The sequence below is a fragment of the Heliconius melpomene genome, chromosome 16 (genome assembly GCF_056956725.1).
Source record: "Heliconius melpomene rosina isolate 202511_hmr_F chromosome 16, ASM5695672v1, whole genome shotgun sequence".
NCBI lineage: Eukaryota > Metazoa > Arthropoda > Insecta > Lepidoptera > Nymphalidae > Heliconius > Heliconius melpomene.
The window spans coordinates 7063361-7081627 of NC_140404.1; the positions used below are offsets into that span (position 1 = coordinate 7063361).

At 32.1% G+C, this 18267-nt stretch overlaps 1 protein-coding gene and 1 long non-coding RNA gene across 2 annotated transcripts; both read left to right on the forward strand.

Moving 5' to 3' along the window:
- Nucleotides 1-852: 852 nt before the first annotated feature.
- LOC146530853 (epithelial serine protease-like) lies at nucleotides 853-2588 on the forward strand (the record flags this gene model as incomplete). The annotated part of the gene is made up of 4 exons (XM_085199514.1): nucleotides 853-952; nucleotides 2068-2081; nucleotides 2166-2372; nucleotides 2475-2588. Coding segments are annotated over 4 exons (435 nt in total), but the record flags the coding sequence as incomplete, so codon positions are not given.
- Nucleotides 2589-5641: 3053 nt separating this feature from the next.
- LOC146530854 (uncharacterized) lies at nucleotides 5642-11458 on the forward strand. Its single transcript, XR_014878864.1, has 2 exons — nucleotides 5642-6907; nucleotides 7476-11458. It is a non-coding gene; the product is annotated as an uncharacterized LOC146530854 (long non-coding RNA).
- The last annotated feature ends 6809 nt before the right edge of the window (nucleotides 11459-18267 follow it).

The following is an 18267-nucleotide window of genomic DNA, read 5'->3' on the forward strand; positions in this document are numbered from 1 at the left end:
GCCTCCCGATGGGAGCTGTCTCTTCCATGCTATTGCATATTCTTCGTTTGAGCGTATTGATATACAACAAACTAATAAATTGCGCGAGACTATAGTAGAGTACGTATGTCGTAACTGGAATGATTTAAGTATCTACACTAGCGCTCGAAACGGGAATCCTTACTCTTCTAAAGAAGACATGCTTTGCTTAACTACGTACGGAGCTACTTCCGAAATAAAGGCTGCAGTAGATTTGTACAATATTAAGATAGAAGTGTATTATCACAATGTTGTCCTACTTGGTTTATTCGGCGAAGAGAAATGTCCTATGAAGCGCTTACTCTAAACTATGATTTAAAAAGAGCAACTCTTGAGTTTCTTGCCGTAGTAGCTCCCTATAGGAAAAGTACTTGTAATGGGCAAATTGAATAAAGAATATTTTGATATTGATTACATTATGAACCTTCCTACTTATAATTTCTGTACAAAAAGTAATGATATCCCATCAAAAACATAAATGTAAAATGAAAGCCAAGTTCTGTAATAAAACGTATGCTTTCAGCGATAAAAGAAGTGAGATGTAAATGTATGCCAAGTTCAATGGTCAGCCCTGAAATTTATTTTTAACAATATAAAATATTTTATAACAACTGAAAATGCCCATTCTTCTTACAACTTGGAGACTTTATTTATGTGTAATATCTGACTTGGCTAGTTTTCAAATTAATTTACATCGATATAAATGAACATATTCAAATTCTATTCTATTCAGATTCTATTGTACTTTCCAGTACGTTTGAAAAATAAAGAAAAATATACATATATATTAATTTAATTGGTTATATATCTGAAAGTGTTTTTTTTTTAAATATTTCAGATATTATTAACGTCATTGCTTTGCCTAGTGGATCACAAGTAAATGAGTTATTTGAAGGTGTAACTGCTACTGCATCTGGTTATGGATCCATTGGAAGTGAGTTTAATTTACATAATTAAAAAATATTATATAAGATATATTCGTATTATCTATACTAATATAATAAAGCGGAAGAGTTTGTTTGTTTGTTTGTTTGAACGCTAAGATCTCTGGATCTACTGGTCCGATTTTCATTGTTTTTGTTTTGTATGAAAGCTGCATTCTTCAGAAGTGCTATAGGCTATATGACATTACATTACACATATATACTAATATATTTTAAAGTACTTTCTAATTTGACATGCAATTTATTCTGCCATGTTAATAACAACCGTCGCGTCGCTACGCAACCGTTACCGCGACATTTTGATATTCATCCTTATGAAAATAAATATAATAGTCACTATTAACATTTTATCTAGATTGAAATTATAGTTTACTGTATAACATTCTAATAAATAATTAAGGAGATGTCACTGATTCGAAATGACCTAGCCTACGGGCGGCTCAGTATATCCGACGCGAACGGGCAGATGACGTTGACGGTTTTATAAATTTTCATACATTTTCGAACTATTGTAAATGTTTATGTAATTATTTGCTGTTTATAATTAATTTAAGCTACACTTTGGTTCTCTTCTTATTTTATTTGATATTGCCCGCTAAAATTATCCTGCTTAATAGAGAGAAATGTTTAGTTATTTCGTAGAGTCGATATCTATGTACGCACGCAAGGAAAACTTTAGGTACTTTTTCTAATATTAAGAATATCTATCCTTTAGTTACTTTTAATCCTTTTGTTGGTTAATTTCAATAACTCAGATAATTTTTTCTAATAATGTGTATCTACTTATTATTCTTTTTGATTATTAAACTTATATTTTCTTACTAATTCTATTGAAAATTGAAAATAATTTAATGAATATATTTAATAAATATTCTTATAGTTGAAGCAGGCGTAGCCGTGTCCGGGTCCACTAGTATAAGATATATATAAACCTTTTTGTAGAATATTTAATATAAATATTTTATGTAAAATTGAGTCCAGTCGCGTTGCAGGGGCACAAGTTCAATTGTTAAATTTGGGAGTTAAAAGTTGTGAGTTGGGTTCAATCCCCACTCGAGAAAATGAAATATTTATTTAAATTTATATTTTCCTTTCTTCCCGCTAGTGTCAAATCGCGGAGTTGAGTTATTGTATCTTATCCGGTTAGACAGACCCTTTACTACGAAATGTATTAACTCAAATTAAAACTGCCTTATATTTCAGATGTTGTTGATGTATTTCAGAGGTTGTCTTCAACCCAACCAGTTCCTTAGTTTCGCCGGCATGAATATAATTTCCAATGCACAGTGCTGGTTAGGTTTCCCATTCTCTATTCAGTCAAGCAATATTTGCACAGCGGCAGCATCCAGTACTTGTCCAGGAGACTCTGGTGGTCCGCTCGTCGTACAGAGGAACGGTGCTCCTTTACTCGTAAGTATTTTATTTTTATACTAGGAAATAACCTAACTTAACTTCAGTATCTTAATATTTTTCGCTTTGATAAATTAACAACAGTAAAAACTTAAATTTTAGGTGGGCATCACTTCTTTCGGACTCCATCCTGATTTCGGAGGTTGCGAAATCGGCCACCCTGCTGTGTTTGCTAGAGTTACGTCTTTCTTGAACTTTATTAACCAACAGATTTAAAATTTAATATTTTGTATGGAATAAAATATTTTTTATATACATATATGAATATTTTTTAATAATTCCATCCTGCCTATTTTGTTATTTCATCCCTTACTTGCAATCAGGTATGGAGAGAAAGAAATTGATATATTTCCATCGTCTCGTCATAAAGATTTTGTGAAATTTCAAAAATGTACTGTTAAGCAGCACTAGCACATGCAATATTTCTATTTATTATGATGGTATACTTATAAATCTAATCTAATATTAAAAGAGTACATTAAATTACTTTATACCAAACAGGAAACTTAGACGATTTTACTTACTTAGTGGGTACATTTTGTTTTATAATGCCATACAGTTTATCGTAAAACACTGAAAGGGCACATTCAGCCTTTTAACCGGAAAATGAAAAATTTCAATCAATTTCTTTTATGGCTGCCTATATAATAGAATAATATATATAATAGATAAATCAAACTTTGTTTGAATTGTGGAAATTGTAATTCTAGGCTTATTGAAAAGTATAGATTCAGGATTACTACAAATAGAAACAAGAGGCACTAGTGAAATTGGCGCAAGAAAAGATTAAATTCCCCTATAACGATAAACTTGTCGAAATAACCAGAATGTAAAATGACTTGTAAATTATCAACATCCATACCTATACTATAAATTCGAAAGTAACTCTGTCTGTCTGTCTATTACGCAATCAGGGCCAAACCGCTAATTTATTTGTGATAAAATACTCATATAGAGATACTTCAGGGTCTCGGGATGAACATAGGAGACTTTTTTTTCTCATATTTGTAATATTTTCGATGTATACCAATATATTAAAATAATTAATTTGACAAGCAATTTATTCCGCCATGTTAATAACAATCGTCGCCACGCGTTGCTAAGCAACGGCTTGCAAAGTTTGTTGTTTTAAGAAAACGTCACCCAAAGTAAGTTTGCTTAATGCATACACGGCGCGCGCCGATATAGATTTGTATTAGAGATGCGCCGAATGGTGGTTTGACCGAATAACCGAATACCGAATACTATTCGGATTAAACTTTACCGAACCGGATATTCGGCCGAATTATTCGGTTTACGATTTCTTTGTTATTTTGTCGCGTAAACAGGTTTGAACATGTATGCCACCTGTCATCGCCGGCTAGATAACAAGCGGGCCGTACCTCACCGCCTCCCGAAACCACGAAATTTTAAAAATTATCCAAATTTACTAGAAACTGCTTATCAACATTGTTGGACCCTCTATTTCGAATGACATTTTCTGCTCCAGAAAATTGTGAGCTGGAAGTATGACAAACAGGGAAGGACCTCTACAATATATTACATTTTTTAAAAGGAATCTCATGTGCTGTTTTGGAACTTCCATGTTGTCCTTCCATGTTGATATGACTTGGGTACCTTCAAAAAGGCTCCTTTATCTCCACCTTAAAAGCCGGCAACGCACCTGTAGCTCTTCTGATGTCATAGGTCAGGTCGAGGTCGTGGGTAGCGGTGGTCCATTACTATCAGGTGACCCTCACGCTTGTTTCTGTGTCTTTTTCCATAAAAAAGTACACCTGGTAATAGTGTGTATAACGAACGACTATTTTCGAAAACAAGGAACTTATATGTAGAAAAATGCAACAGACTGAAAAGGGACGGAAGCCTGGTATTCAGCACCATAATTTACCATTAATTAATTAAAAATAGTACAATATCGATGGGTCCTATGTATATGGGCCAAACTAATAATTTGGCAATTTTGACTTTTTTATGCCAAACGCATTCTATCGATATAATTTATCAGGTCAGCTATTAAAAAATAGAAATTTCTGCACAGAAACAGGACTTTTTGTTCCAACATAAGGGTCTATGTAGCATTCATTTAAACGTACAAGGGCCAAATAGCCGTTTGAGACTTCTACGCGGGGCATTTCAACAAATTTATTAATGTTTGGGGCCAATCAGCCAGTTTGACGCTTATCCGCTAAACAGAGCACTGATTGCACTATGTTCACTGCAAAAGCTTATTATTGTGCTTATTATGTTCGTCATAAGGAAAATAACAAAACATGTCTCTTTTTCACGATTTATAAGATAGAACGGCCAAAGAGGTAAATTGGCGTTTTTAGAGTGTTTTTAGAAAAGAATAAATATAACAAAATCTAACGTATAAGGGCCATTGTGCAGTAAAAAAAATTAAGATAAAAATAAATTAAATATTACCGTATATATAAAGAGTATAGGTGTCTTAGCTGATAAGCAAAATTTCGTTTTCTTTAGATTTACCAAAATAAAATTATAGCAAATTTTAACTTTGGGAGCCTCTCCTGTAAAGTTGTGATTTCGCACTTTGGCCCTTATACTTAGGAGCCATAGATATGTACGTTTCTTTCTGATCTACGAGGGGCGTTCAATATATTTTTGGTATTAGCACTGAAAAACACAAATTTTATTCATTTGTCTTATATTAATAACTTAAATCTTACATAAGACGTTTTATATTTCATTTCTACTGTATCGTGCAGCCAAGTAAATAAAAATACTCGAACCGAATATATTCGGCGCCATAACCGAATAATTTGGCCGAATATTGAATATTGAAAAACATGCCGAATACATCGAATACCGAATACCAAACGAATATTCGGCGCATCTCTAATTTGTATATATTAAATTTAGATGATTTCTATAATTTGATATTCATCCTTATGAAAATAAATATAATAGTCACTTTTAGCATTTCATCTAGATGGAAATTATAGTTTACTGTATAACATTCTAATTAATAATTAAAATGTCATTGATTCGGAATGACCAAGCCTACGAGTGGTATAGTATGACCGACGCGAACGGGCAGATGACTGATGATTTTGTAAATTTTTATATATTTTCGAATTACTATTATTTTTTATGTAATTATTTACTGCTTATAATTAATTTATCTCAGTTCAGTTATCTATACCGATGTTATACACTTAAAATATCGTAATATTAATCATTTGGGATTTTATTTAATATTATTCGCAAAAAATATTAATTATTTAATATAGAAAAATGTTTACGTACGCGCGTGATAGTATCTTAAAATTATACATTTATTGCATTATTCTAAATTTTATCGTTAAGAATATTATAATACTAAAATAAAAAAAATATGAATTTGATAGTATCTTAAAATAATACAATTTATTAGAAGTATTTTGACTAAATTTATGATGGTGGTTCCCCACCATCATAGGTCGGTAGTTTATAAATCGAAGTGCAGTGCTTTGTAAAGACATCCTGTGACGAGCTGCCGGACTGAACAGACGTAAGTGCTGCTTTCTATTGATTCTTTTTTTAAAATGACTATTTACAGATAAATTATTGTGCTTTTGCTTATTATTTCTATTATTTAACTGAACATAAATTATCTTGTGCTTTTATTTAATATTTCTATTATTTATTTAATTATCAAATATATAATGATGTATTTACTGAATTTATTAAATAAGGGAAATATAATAAATTAGGAAACATAATAAATTAGTTTATGAATTATGAAATTGGTATATATTCAAGAATATTTAGAGGACAAACATGTATGGAATTAATGTCTATTAAATGTAATAGACGATAGCTATTAGTTAATGTAATAAATTGTACCATTGATTTTGAAAAGAGCAACTGTTGAGTTTCTTGCCGGTTCTTCTCGGCAGAACTGCTTTCCGAACCGGTAGTAGCATTCCACAATTCAAAGTGCTTATAATAAAAGTCTATTTGAATAAATATTATTTTGAATTTATTATTTGTTTCTCTTATCCCGTCCATATAAAGCAGTTATAAGAATTTAAATGACTTTTCAGTAATAGATTATTTTTATACATTATAAATTATTAAACACTTAAATATTATATATTTTTACAAATATTTTATATTATAGATTTTATATTATTTTTGATATATTTTTATTATAGAAATTAATAAATTCTAACAAGTGATACATTATTTTTATATAATATAAATTATTTAATACTTTATATTTTTATAAATATTATATATTATATGTTATTATTGATATATTTTTATTATAGAAATAAATAAATTCTGACATCAGAAGTGGGATCGTATAGCCATAATTGTTAACACCTATTTGTACAAGTTTCAGAATGGATGCTGAAGCAATAAGTGGTCTTCTCCGTGATGTCGTTACCGCTACCCATCAAAAGAATGATGACATCGCAATACCAATGTTTGACCCTGAACACGACTACGGAGCCGCCAGCTAGTGCAACAGTGTGGAGGTCCTCGCTAAAGAATTAACTGGAGCAATATTCAAACAGCAGCTAAAGCCGGTAAGGCCCTTAAGGGCTCTGATTTACTTTGATTTGAGTCATGGGAGCCTTCGGAAGGCAGATCTTGGGATAATCTGCGTCCAGACATTATTGCCGCCTACGCAACACTAAAGTAACCTTTACACTAATGGACCTTGAACTGTGGAGGCATAATTGATGTTGATGACAAAATGGCAATAAGTTTGTCATGGATAGAAAATTATTTTTTTTTTGTAACCAAATTGGACATATACAGTTCAATGTTGGAAATATATATATATATATATTTTTGTTGTTGGTATTTATTTTAGGAAAACTGAATTATGCCTCACACCAGTTTCTATTAATGGTTTATTACTTAATTCCCTGATAGATACCTGGGCAAATTGTGACTTAAAAAAAAAGAATCGGTAGCCAAGAGACTGGGGTGTCGCCTAATTCCTTTATCCTTATATTTAAAAGGAATAGGGATTATTAATTTACATGTATTTACAATAATTACCGTTTCGTGTTAAGTTTAATAATGTGAATTTACAACTCGATATACATGAAGTTGGAGATATTGATTTTCAGTATGACCTCCTTATAGGTAGAAATTTAATACAACTCGGACTCAACTTGTTGTCGTTTAATTGGAAAACCTATCGAAAATATAGGCGAATTTGAATAATTCGGTAACAAGAGTTATCTGATCTAACATCAAAGATCTATCACAAAGGCAAAGAAAGGACAAAAGCAAAGGACAATACTTAAAAAAATATTTTAGTATACATTGATGACATCAGTATCCCATTTTTCCACAATCGACGAAGGACTAGACTATTTAGAAAAAAAAACAGTTGATGCTCTTTGTTCTGCAGGGTTTTCTATTAATTTGGCGAAATGTATTTCTTTTTATTGTTGTATGTATTTTTTTTTCTTTGTTGACAATATTGAATATCTCGGAGGACACATATCATAAGGTGTAAGACCTAGTGAAGCAAAGGTCAATTTTCCAGCACAAAATGTCAAGCAGGTGCGCCAGTTTCTTGGGTTGGTTAGTTATTTTAGTTGCTTAGTTAAGTCTCAAGAATTTAACTAAAAAAAATAATAATTTCAAATTCAATCGGGAGCCTGAACAGGACAATCTAAACCTGTTAACTGTATTTGACCTAAAATTACCTACTTGCAGAGCTTTAAACTGACGCTAGTTCAATAGGCTATGCAGCAGGTTTAGTGAAAATAGTAGGTAATGTGAAATCAGTTATAGCTTATTTTAGTAAAAGAACATTTCTTACAGAATCTAGATATTGTTCGTATGACCTAGAAACTTTAGCTATTTATAACCTTTTAAAACAATTTAGGATATACCTTTTAGATATCAAATTTTAAATCGGTACAGATTGAAATTTTATCTCCTCGTGTAGCCCGTTATTAGACCTTTATGCAGGATTTTGAATTTAATATTGTATATAAAAGGGCAAAAAAAAAAAATATTGGACACGTTGATTTCCTTAGTCGCAACCCTGTTGGGACTCCTGTTTCAGTTAATCTTTGCTAAAATTACCCATCAAAATACCCCAAGTAATATTTTCATCTTTAAAATTCTCTGCTTTCCAGTAACTACTGAATTCTTAAATGATAATTTAATTACTGAATCACCATCTTGGTTAGAAATTGATCAACAAAATAATCCAGAAATTCAGCATTTAGTCAAGCTGACTCAAGGTGCCCTTGATAAAAAATATCTCTTAGCGAACCATTTATTGTTTTATAAAATTAAATCTAATGAGCCAAATTGTATGTACCAAAGGATCTAAATTTAGTCTTTTTCAACTTTATCATGACAACAATTGTCATGTAGGATTTGAGAAGCTTTTACATAAGCTTCGTGAACAATTCTGGTCTCGGAGAATATTTCTATTTGTTAAGAAATAACGGATAGAGGCACTAACTTTAGTTCTCTCTAAGTTGATCACTGTTAACGGAATTACAAGTTGAGCATCATATTATATCGACCGGTACCCAACAGGAAATGGTCAGGTAGAGCGGTATGTTGCGACACTTATCAATTTGTCGAATACTACCTGTAATGGTTAGTCAGACTGGCCAAGCGGTTTGTGGAAGGTCCAAGAGTCTATTAATATCACTGTCCAAAAATCAATGGGTTTTGCTCCGATTTACTTAAAGGTCTAAATACCAACATACTGTGCTACAAACTGTATACAAGTTCGTTTAAACGATGTTAGTATCTTAGGGTCCAGTATTGATTTAAGAGCCGATCGCGAGCTAGCTACCAGGCAATTTAATTTATGTAAACCAAGACCATAGACGTCGTGATAAACTGAGTTACAAAATTAAGGGTCCATTAAAATTTAAAGTCCTTAGGTAGTCGTTTTCTTTTATTGTCTGTTATATTTGTTATTTATTGTGAATATAATGTTGTATATGTTACTTTCTATTTATTAATGTTGTCTGTTATGTTATTTATTGTGAATATACTGTTTTATATTAGTTTTTATTTATTAATGTTGTCTATTATGATATTTGTTATTTATTGAGAATATAATGTTTTATATGTTAGTTCCTATTTATTAATGTTGTCTGTTATATTTGTTATTTATTGTGAATATAATGTTTTATGTTAATTTCCTTTTGTTAATGTTGTCTTTTATGATATTACTAATTTACTGTGAAAATGTTTTAAGTGTTTTCTTTTCATTAATATTTTTGTTATTTGTAATATGTGTTAATTGCTTCCTAATTTGCTTATTAATCTTATGGTATTTGTTCATCTAATGTGAAAGATGGACACGAGGATATTGCTAGATTGTCCATCTAATGTAAGAGATGGGGCAACAGCAAGAGTGATTTCTTAACTTATCTACCTAATGTGAGAGGTGAGATAGTAAGAAAAGAGTATCGCTAACATGTTCATCTAATGTGAGAGATAGAACAGTTGCGAGTTATGTCAACCTAATGTGAGAGGTATGACAATAAGAGGATCGCTAACATGTTCATCTAATGTGAGAGATAGAACAGTTGCGAGTTGTTCGTTGTCTTGTCAACCTAATGTGAGAGGTCTGGCGGCAGCGATTAATGTTTAAGAATTGTTAATAGTAGTAAGTTATGTTTAAGAATTATTGTATAGATTTAATATGTAAAACCAATTAACTGTAAAAGCAATTAACTGTAAAAGCAATTAACTGTAAAAGCAATTAACTGTAAAAGCAATTAACTGTAAAAGCAATTAACTGTAAAAGCAATTAACTGTAAAAGCAATTAACTGTAAAAGCAATTAACTGTAAAAGCAATTAACTGTAAAAGCAATTAACTGTAAAAGCAATTAACTGTAAAAGCAATTAACTGTAAAAGCAATTAACTGTAAAAGCAATTAACTGTAAAAGCAATTAACTGTAAAAGCAATTAACTATGTATTACTAACTATGTTATGTTACCTATTATATTATGTTACCTACTATATTATGTTACTTACTGTGTTATTTTACTTACTGTGTTATTTTACTTACTGTGTTATTTTACTTACTGTGTTATTTTACTTACTGTGTTATTTTACTTACTGTGTTATTTTACTTACTGTGTTATTTTACTTACTGTGTTATTTTACTTACTGTGTTATTTTACTTACTGTGTTATTTTACTTACTGTGTTATTTTACTTACTGTGTTATATCACTTACTGTGTTATATCACTTACTGTGTTATATCACTTACTGTGTTATATCACTTACTGTATTATATCACTTACTGTATTATATTACTTACTGTATTATATTACTTATTTTGTTATGTTTTAATATTAAGTTTTGTACTTCGAGGAGCGAAGTACTGTCAGTATGGCCGTGATAGTATCTTAAAATTATACATTTATTGCATTATTCTAAATTTTATCGTTAAGAATATTATAATACTAAAATAAAAAAAATATGAATTTGATAGTATCTTAAAATAATACAATTTATTAGAAGTATTTTGACTAAATTTATGATGGTGGTTCCCCACCATCATAGGTCGGTAGTTTATAAATCGAAGTGCAGTGCTTTGTAAAGACATCCTGTGACGAGCTGCCGGACTGAACAGACGTAAGTGCTGCTTTCTATTGATTCTTTTTTTAAAATGACTATTTACAGATAAATTATTGTGCTTTTGCTTATTATTTCTATTATTTAACTGAACATAAATTATCTTGTGCTTTTATTTAATATTTCTATTATTTATTTAATTATCAAATATATAATGATGTATTTACTGAATTTATTAAATAAGGGAAATATAATAAATTAGGAAACATAATAAATTAGTTTATGAATTATGAAATTGGTATATATTCAAGAATATTTAGAGGACAAACATGTATGGAATTAATGTCTATTAAATGTAATAGACGATAGCTATTAGTTAATGTAATAAATTGTACCATTGATTTTGAAAAGAGCAACTGTTGAGTTTCTTGCCGGTTCTTCTCGGCAGAACTGCTTTCCGAACCGGTAGTAGCTTTTTGTTCATATGTTCATTCCACAATTCAAAGTGCTTATAATAAAAGTCTATTTGAATAAATATTATTTTGAATTTATTATTTGTTTCTCTTATCCCGTCCATATAAAGCAGTTATAAGAATTTAAATGACTTTTCAGTAATAGATTATTTTTATACATTATAAATTATTAAACACTTAAATATTATATATTTTTACAAATATTTTATATTATAGATTTTATATTATTTTTGATATATTTTTATTATAGAAATTAATAAATTCTAACAAGTGATACATTATTTTTATATAATATAAATTATTTAATACTTTATATTTTTATAAATATTATATATTATATGTTATTATTGATATATTTTTATTATAGAAATAAATAAATTCTGACACGCGCACGCCAAACCTTAGGTACTTTTTCTAATATTAAGAATTTCTTTTAGTTACTTTTACTTCTTTTGATTGTTCGTTTTGGTTACTCAGATATTTTTTCTAATAATAAATCTCCACTTATTATTATTTTTTAACTTATTTTAATTATTTAGGCTTATATTTTCGCGGGCGTAGCCGCGTCCGGGCCCACTAGTATTGTTTATAAATAGTAGCTGACATATTAGATGGGATATAGACGGCATTAATTAAATAGCAATAATCTTTGGAATACAATTCAATAAAAGGTGCAATTACGGGGGGTGAGGGAAGCGGGTCGCAGGCGCAACCCGGCTCCATGGCCCCCAAGTCCATGCAATAAACGGCTTCGCGCCCAGTCCGATGCGTACAGCCACGAGAACACCACTGCCGCGCCGTCATCGTCGCGTCGCGTGGCCCACATCCTTGAAAGTCGCGGTCGCATCGAAATACTTTATAACGCGAAACCATAAATTCCCCATCTAAAATATTTTTATTTAACCACGTTTCACTTAAGATAATTATATTATAATTGTGTGAAAGAATTCTTATATACAGTGTATTAAGTTTCGTTTTTAGGCAACATTTATTCGGGTAAAAAACAAACAAAGTGAATCCATCGCTTACCGGTTCAAATAAGTATACACGTATTATGCAAGTAATTAAAAGAAATATTATTTCGAATAGTTTATATAGTACTTCTCTAGGAAACGTATAAAAATTATCATTTAAACGTAGTTAACCTTGTGCCATATAAATTGTATTTTTAAATTTATGGTTAGTACTAACTATGCATATATGCAGTACAAAAGGATAACGCCAAACATGTACAAATATAAATATGTAGTGTGAAAAAAGCAACAAATAAGTGATATTATGGAACTTAGTAGTTAATGTTGTAAAGATAGGAAAATGTTATAAGACAAGCATAATAACAACAGCAATTGATTATTTAATTTTTGTGATACTCGACGGTAGCCTAATGGCGATGACAGGTGAGATTACAGTCTCTACAGGTGAGAGTACACCTGTACACCTGTACCTGTGCTGTTTTGCAGCGTCACGACACTGACGATATAGTTGCTTAAAATATAACGTAACGTAAATTTGGAGTCCAGGGCCTATACAGTACGGTACGCACTCAACACATTGTCTCGCATTACTTCATTCCCGAATTTATAATATTTCATTTGGCCATCATGAGGCAGAGAGGACGGCTACGATGTCGGATGATCGTATTGGATGTTTAATTTCGCTACCTATCATCATCATCATCATCAGTCTGTCCTCGTCCACTGCTGGACATAGGCCTCTCCAATGGCACGCCACTGAGCTCGATCTTTAGCTCTTCGCTCTTCGCTACCTATATGGCAAACATACAATTATTATTATTACATATTGCATAGATAATCAGATGTGAAATAATTTTAGTTTTTGGAGGCCATGATGTTCTGTTTTTCAACAGACCATCATATGTATTCCAAAATTCTCCCAATAATCCATAAGTGTTGTAATAGTTTTTTTTCGGGACTGAAATTAACAACAACTATCATATAAGTTGCCCCACTAATGTTATTATTTTTTAATGGTTCTGGCCTAAAAAACAATTATATTTTCTTTATTGGAATAGCAGGGATCTCTTACAATTGAAATATCAATAACCAGGTGAGACTGTATATATTTACGCTAGATACTATTTGTTTACAGTTGTAACAAAATCTTTTTACTGTCATGCAATCTGCTATTGCTTTCTCGAGATGGAGATTGGTTCTTTCTCCTAGAGGTATTTCCGTATATTTCGCAGTTGTATTTTAAAAATGGAAATCCCTGTTAATACTTTAGCTCATGGAACATAATGTTCTCTTGATATTTTTTTACTTTCGTTGACGGTCTGAGCTAAATTGACAATAGGACACTCAGATAATTTTAAAATTTCAGAGTAGTTTCGATTGGCCAAGAGCTCGCTTATAACGGCCTGGAAAATTGAATCGAATGAACATGTTGAAGTAACGTTCAAATTTAATTAATTTGAACGCACAGATCGTGCGATGTTTCCATTTAAAACAAACGGTGCATGAACAGTTCTTGCATTTTTTGAAATACCATTCAGGGCAGTTATCTAAACAAATTGGCTTTACTCGTTTTATAATTTGCAAATTATCTTTTTTACCTTTCCGTATTGCCTCGTTGCTCAATTTCCTCTCCAATCCTCAGTAATGTCCAATCGATCTGTGCTGGAGTGTTTTGGTTCCGGAAAGATTGCACTACTTTATAGTCCATGGACTGGGTAGGAAAGATGTTTTATTTTCATCGCGGCTTCGTGTGCTGCACATATTATGTGCACTTACATTAAACGAGATTTTGTCAGAGTTAATAATTTTGCACTCAATTTAATCTCGATTGTGTGGTGGTCGGTTCCATCCGACTCTTTGCAGTGCTCCTAGATTTTGTCGTTAATTCGTTCAATATGTCATGACAAATCTATCTACACGCATTGTAAGTTCACCTCTAAATTCACGATGTTCCAAATCTGCAAATTACGATTCACCTGCGGCAGATGTAGCAGTCACAGTACCTCTTCCGAAAATGGGCACCATTATTGCGATTCACAAAGAGACAAACGGAAGGAGGTATCTTTTCAAACTTTTTGCAAAATCAATATTATAGCATGCGTTATTTATATCTCCTTCCGATGACTTTTCAGCGGTTTTAACAGCAGTATCATATAATTTGTCACCCCATAATATCCAACTTTGTGTGTATTTTATTTATGTTAATTGCCAATAAATATTATTGGTTATAAAATTATTTTCATTTAAAGGTTTATTATTTACTCATGATAAAAAAGTATTTTTTTAAAAGGTGAGTCGCTGAGACTTCCCAGCAGAAATCGAATATACTTGTGTTGGGAGGAGCATATGCATTTGTGCATGTGTGTGTCTATTTGTGTGTAGTATGAGAGCATTGTCCGTGCATGTCTTGTTTTGTATATTAATAAATTATATTTACAATGTGCAAAATATAGAAGTAATATCATGAAAGTAAAGTTTCAATTTCTGTATACGAAAGTTTGTCTAAGCAATTAGTCATAGCTTTCTTGCATAAGTACTTTTGCATAGGATATATCTGAAGGAGGCCATTTACTCGTATCTTACACGAAACCCTATGTTCGTTTTGCAAAACTAGAATGTACATTACTTTTTGGGGCAACAAGATCATTTAGTCGTGTCCTTAATCAATTTTTTTATCAGAATGTATACTTTCATGACAATTTAAGGTTACATTTTAAATAAAGAGTTTTATTACAGATAATATACCGCTGATTTCATAAAGGGTACTCGTTTGGCAAGCTTTCCTAATGCACCGTTTATAAAATCGCTTCTTCTAGGCTGGGCCGTCGCGTTGTTATTGAGAGCAGATGTTAGAAGTCATAAATGTTGATGGCAGTGAAGACGACTTATTTACAACAGCATCGTAACACTTTTGCAAGTTGTCGTTAAAATTGACGCACTGGCCAAATATTCGTGCTCCCGCAATTAAAAGAGACCATCCATAATCCGTCAGAACAATTGGCGGAATAGGAGCGTTTGCAGCAAATGCACATGTTGAAGTAACATTCAAATTTAATTAATTTGAACGCACAGATCGTGCGATGTTTCCATTTAAAACAAACTGCATGAACAGTTCTTACATTTTTTATGTAATCCCATTCAGGGCAGTTATCTAAACAAATTGGCTTTATTCGTTTTATAATTTGCAAATTATCTTTTTGACCTTTCCGTATTGCCTCGTTGCTCAATTTCCTTACCAATCGTCACTAATGTCCAATTTATCTGTGCTGGAGTATTGTGCTAAATGAGCTGCATTGCATGCTAGGTCCAAGCGCATTATCTTTTCCGTATATTTCGCAGTTGTATTTTAAAAATAGAAATCCCTGTTAATACTTTAGCTCTTGGAACATAATGTTCTCGTGATATTTTTTCTTTCGTTGGCTGTCTGAGTTAAATTGACAATAGGACACTCAGATAATTTTAAATTTTCAGAGTATTTTCGATTGGCTAAAAGCCCGCTTATAACGTCCTGGAAAATTGAATCGAATGCACATGTTGAAGTAACATTCAAATTTAATTAATTTGAAAGCACAGATCGTGCGATGTTTCCTTTTAAAACAATCGGTGCATGATCACTTAATGCATTTTTTATGAAATCCCATTCAGCACAGTTATCTAAACAAATTGGCTTCACTCTTTTTATAATTTGAAAATTATCTTTTTGACCTTTCCGTATTGCCTCGTTGCTCAATTTCCTCTTCAATCCTCACTAATGTTTAATCGATCTGTGCTGGAATGTTTTGGTTCCGGGAAGATTGCACTACTTTATAATCCATGGACTGGATAAGAAAGATGTTTTGTTTACGTCGTGGCTTAGAGTGCTGCACATATTATTTGCACTTATACTAAACGAGAGAGAGATTTCGTCAGAGTTAATAGTTTTGCACTTAATTTAATCTCGATTTGTGGTGAACCATCCGATCTTTGCAGAGCTCCTTAATTTTGTCGTTGATTCATTCAATATGTCATGAGAAATCTATCTACACGCATGGGAAGTTCACCTCTAAATTCACGATGTTCCAAATCTGCAAATTCCGATTCACCTACAGCAGACGTAGCAGTCACAGTATCTCTTCCCAAAATGGGCACCATTATTGCGGTCCACAAAAGGACAAACGGAAGGAGGTATCTTTTCAACCTTCTTGCAAAATCAATATTATAGCATGCGTTAATTATATCTCCTTCCGATGATTTTTCAGCGGTTTTAACAGCAGCATCGTACAATTTGTCACCCCATAATTTCCAACTTTGTGTATTTTATTTATGTTATTATATACTAATAAAGATTATTGATTATGTAGTGTAGTGTAAAATATAGAAGTAATATTATGAAAGTGAAGTTTCAATTTCTGTATACAAAAGTTTGTCTAACCAATTAGTCACAGTTTTCTTGCATAAGTACTTTGCATAGGGTATATCTGAAGGAGGCGATTTACTCGTATCTTACAGGAAATAGTATTTTCGTTTTGCAAAACTAAAACGTACATTATTTCTTGGGGCAACAAGATCATTTTGTCGTTTAATTTTTATCAGAATGTATACATCCATGACACTTTAAGGTTACATTTAAAATAAAGAGTTTTATTACAGATAATATACCGGTGATTTCATTAAAAGTACTTGTTTGGCATGCTTTCCTAAGGCACCGTTTATATAATCGCCGCACCAAAGACTTATCGTTTTCTTTTAAGCTGGGCCATCGCTTTGTCATTGAGAACAGAAAAACGTCAATAATGTTGAGCCATCAATTTATTGACAACAGCATCTTAACACTTGTGCAAGTAGTCGTTAAAACTTGCGCACTGGCCCTCCCGCATTCGTGCTCCCGCAATTAAAAGAGACCATCCAAAATCCATCACAACAAGAGACTTTATTACTCGAAAGACTTCATTACTCGGTAAGATCGGCGGATTTTTTCCCTCAAATTTCTTAACACGTCCAGCTTCTTTCCACCACCGATAATATAGTCTGCGACTTCAATGCGACGAGTGCCTCCCAATTGTTTTTTTTGCCCTGAATGTGAATCTGGCCTAATGCCTTTAATGATGCATTGAAAAATCACATTGACTCTCTTTGTTGGCCCTTTTAATAATATACATTGAAATCTTGCGTGACATTTGCTGCAGGATCCCTCTATTGTCCAAAAAAGTTACAAGTAGCCCGCCTGTATAGATTTATCCTATGACTCATAAGGTATGCCACCACAATCATATTCCTTTAAAAATAGATGTAATAACGCTAAGCTACCACTGTTGTAGCATCTTTCTATTGTTCAGGATATGGTTAAAAAGTTCAGTAAGTATGAGCACACCAAGAGAGCCCAACGATTTCCACGCTTGCCTAAAGATTTGTTTACACGATCGGTCCTCAATAGTTAAATTATGTTTTATGGAGATGGAATCCAATTCCAAGAAAAGAGTAAAGTGAGAGTGATGGTATAATGAGACCCAAAACTCGTTAAAAAAATCCATTTATTAAACTTCAATAATTAATAAAAAATAAACAATATAATTAAAGTCGACGTTGTTAGGTCCGAGTCTCAAAGCGCAATGATCACGTATCGCCGCTGCTTGTGTCACGTGTGAGTCATTGCTCGCATTATGTGACAGGCGTTGCTTTATCCGGTTTGAACATCTTCCCTCCGCTCGAAGTTCTCAGGACTTCGTGTAGGTTCAGTATCAGGCTGTAGTCAGATATTATGAACAGCCCGATGAATGATGCCCTTTGAAGTGACGACGTCCACTACTCTTGAAACTACATCAGAACTCGGATATATTGTGTGACCCCGGGGCATACGCCAATAATACCGTCTTGGTATATAAATGGATTTAAGGATAAAACACGAGACTTTGGAGGTAAGCCTTGTTTATTTTT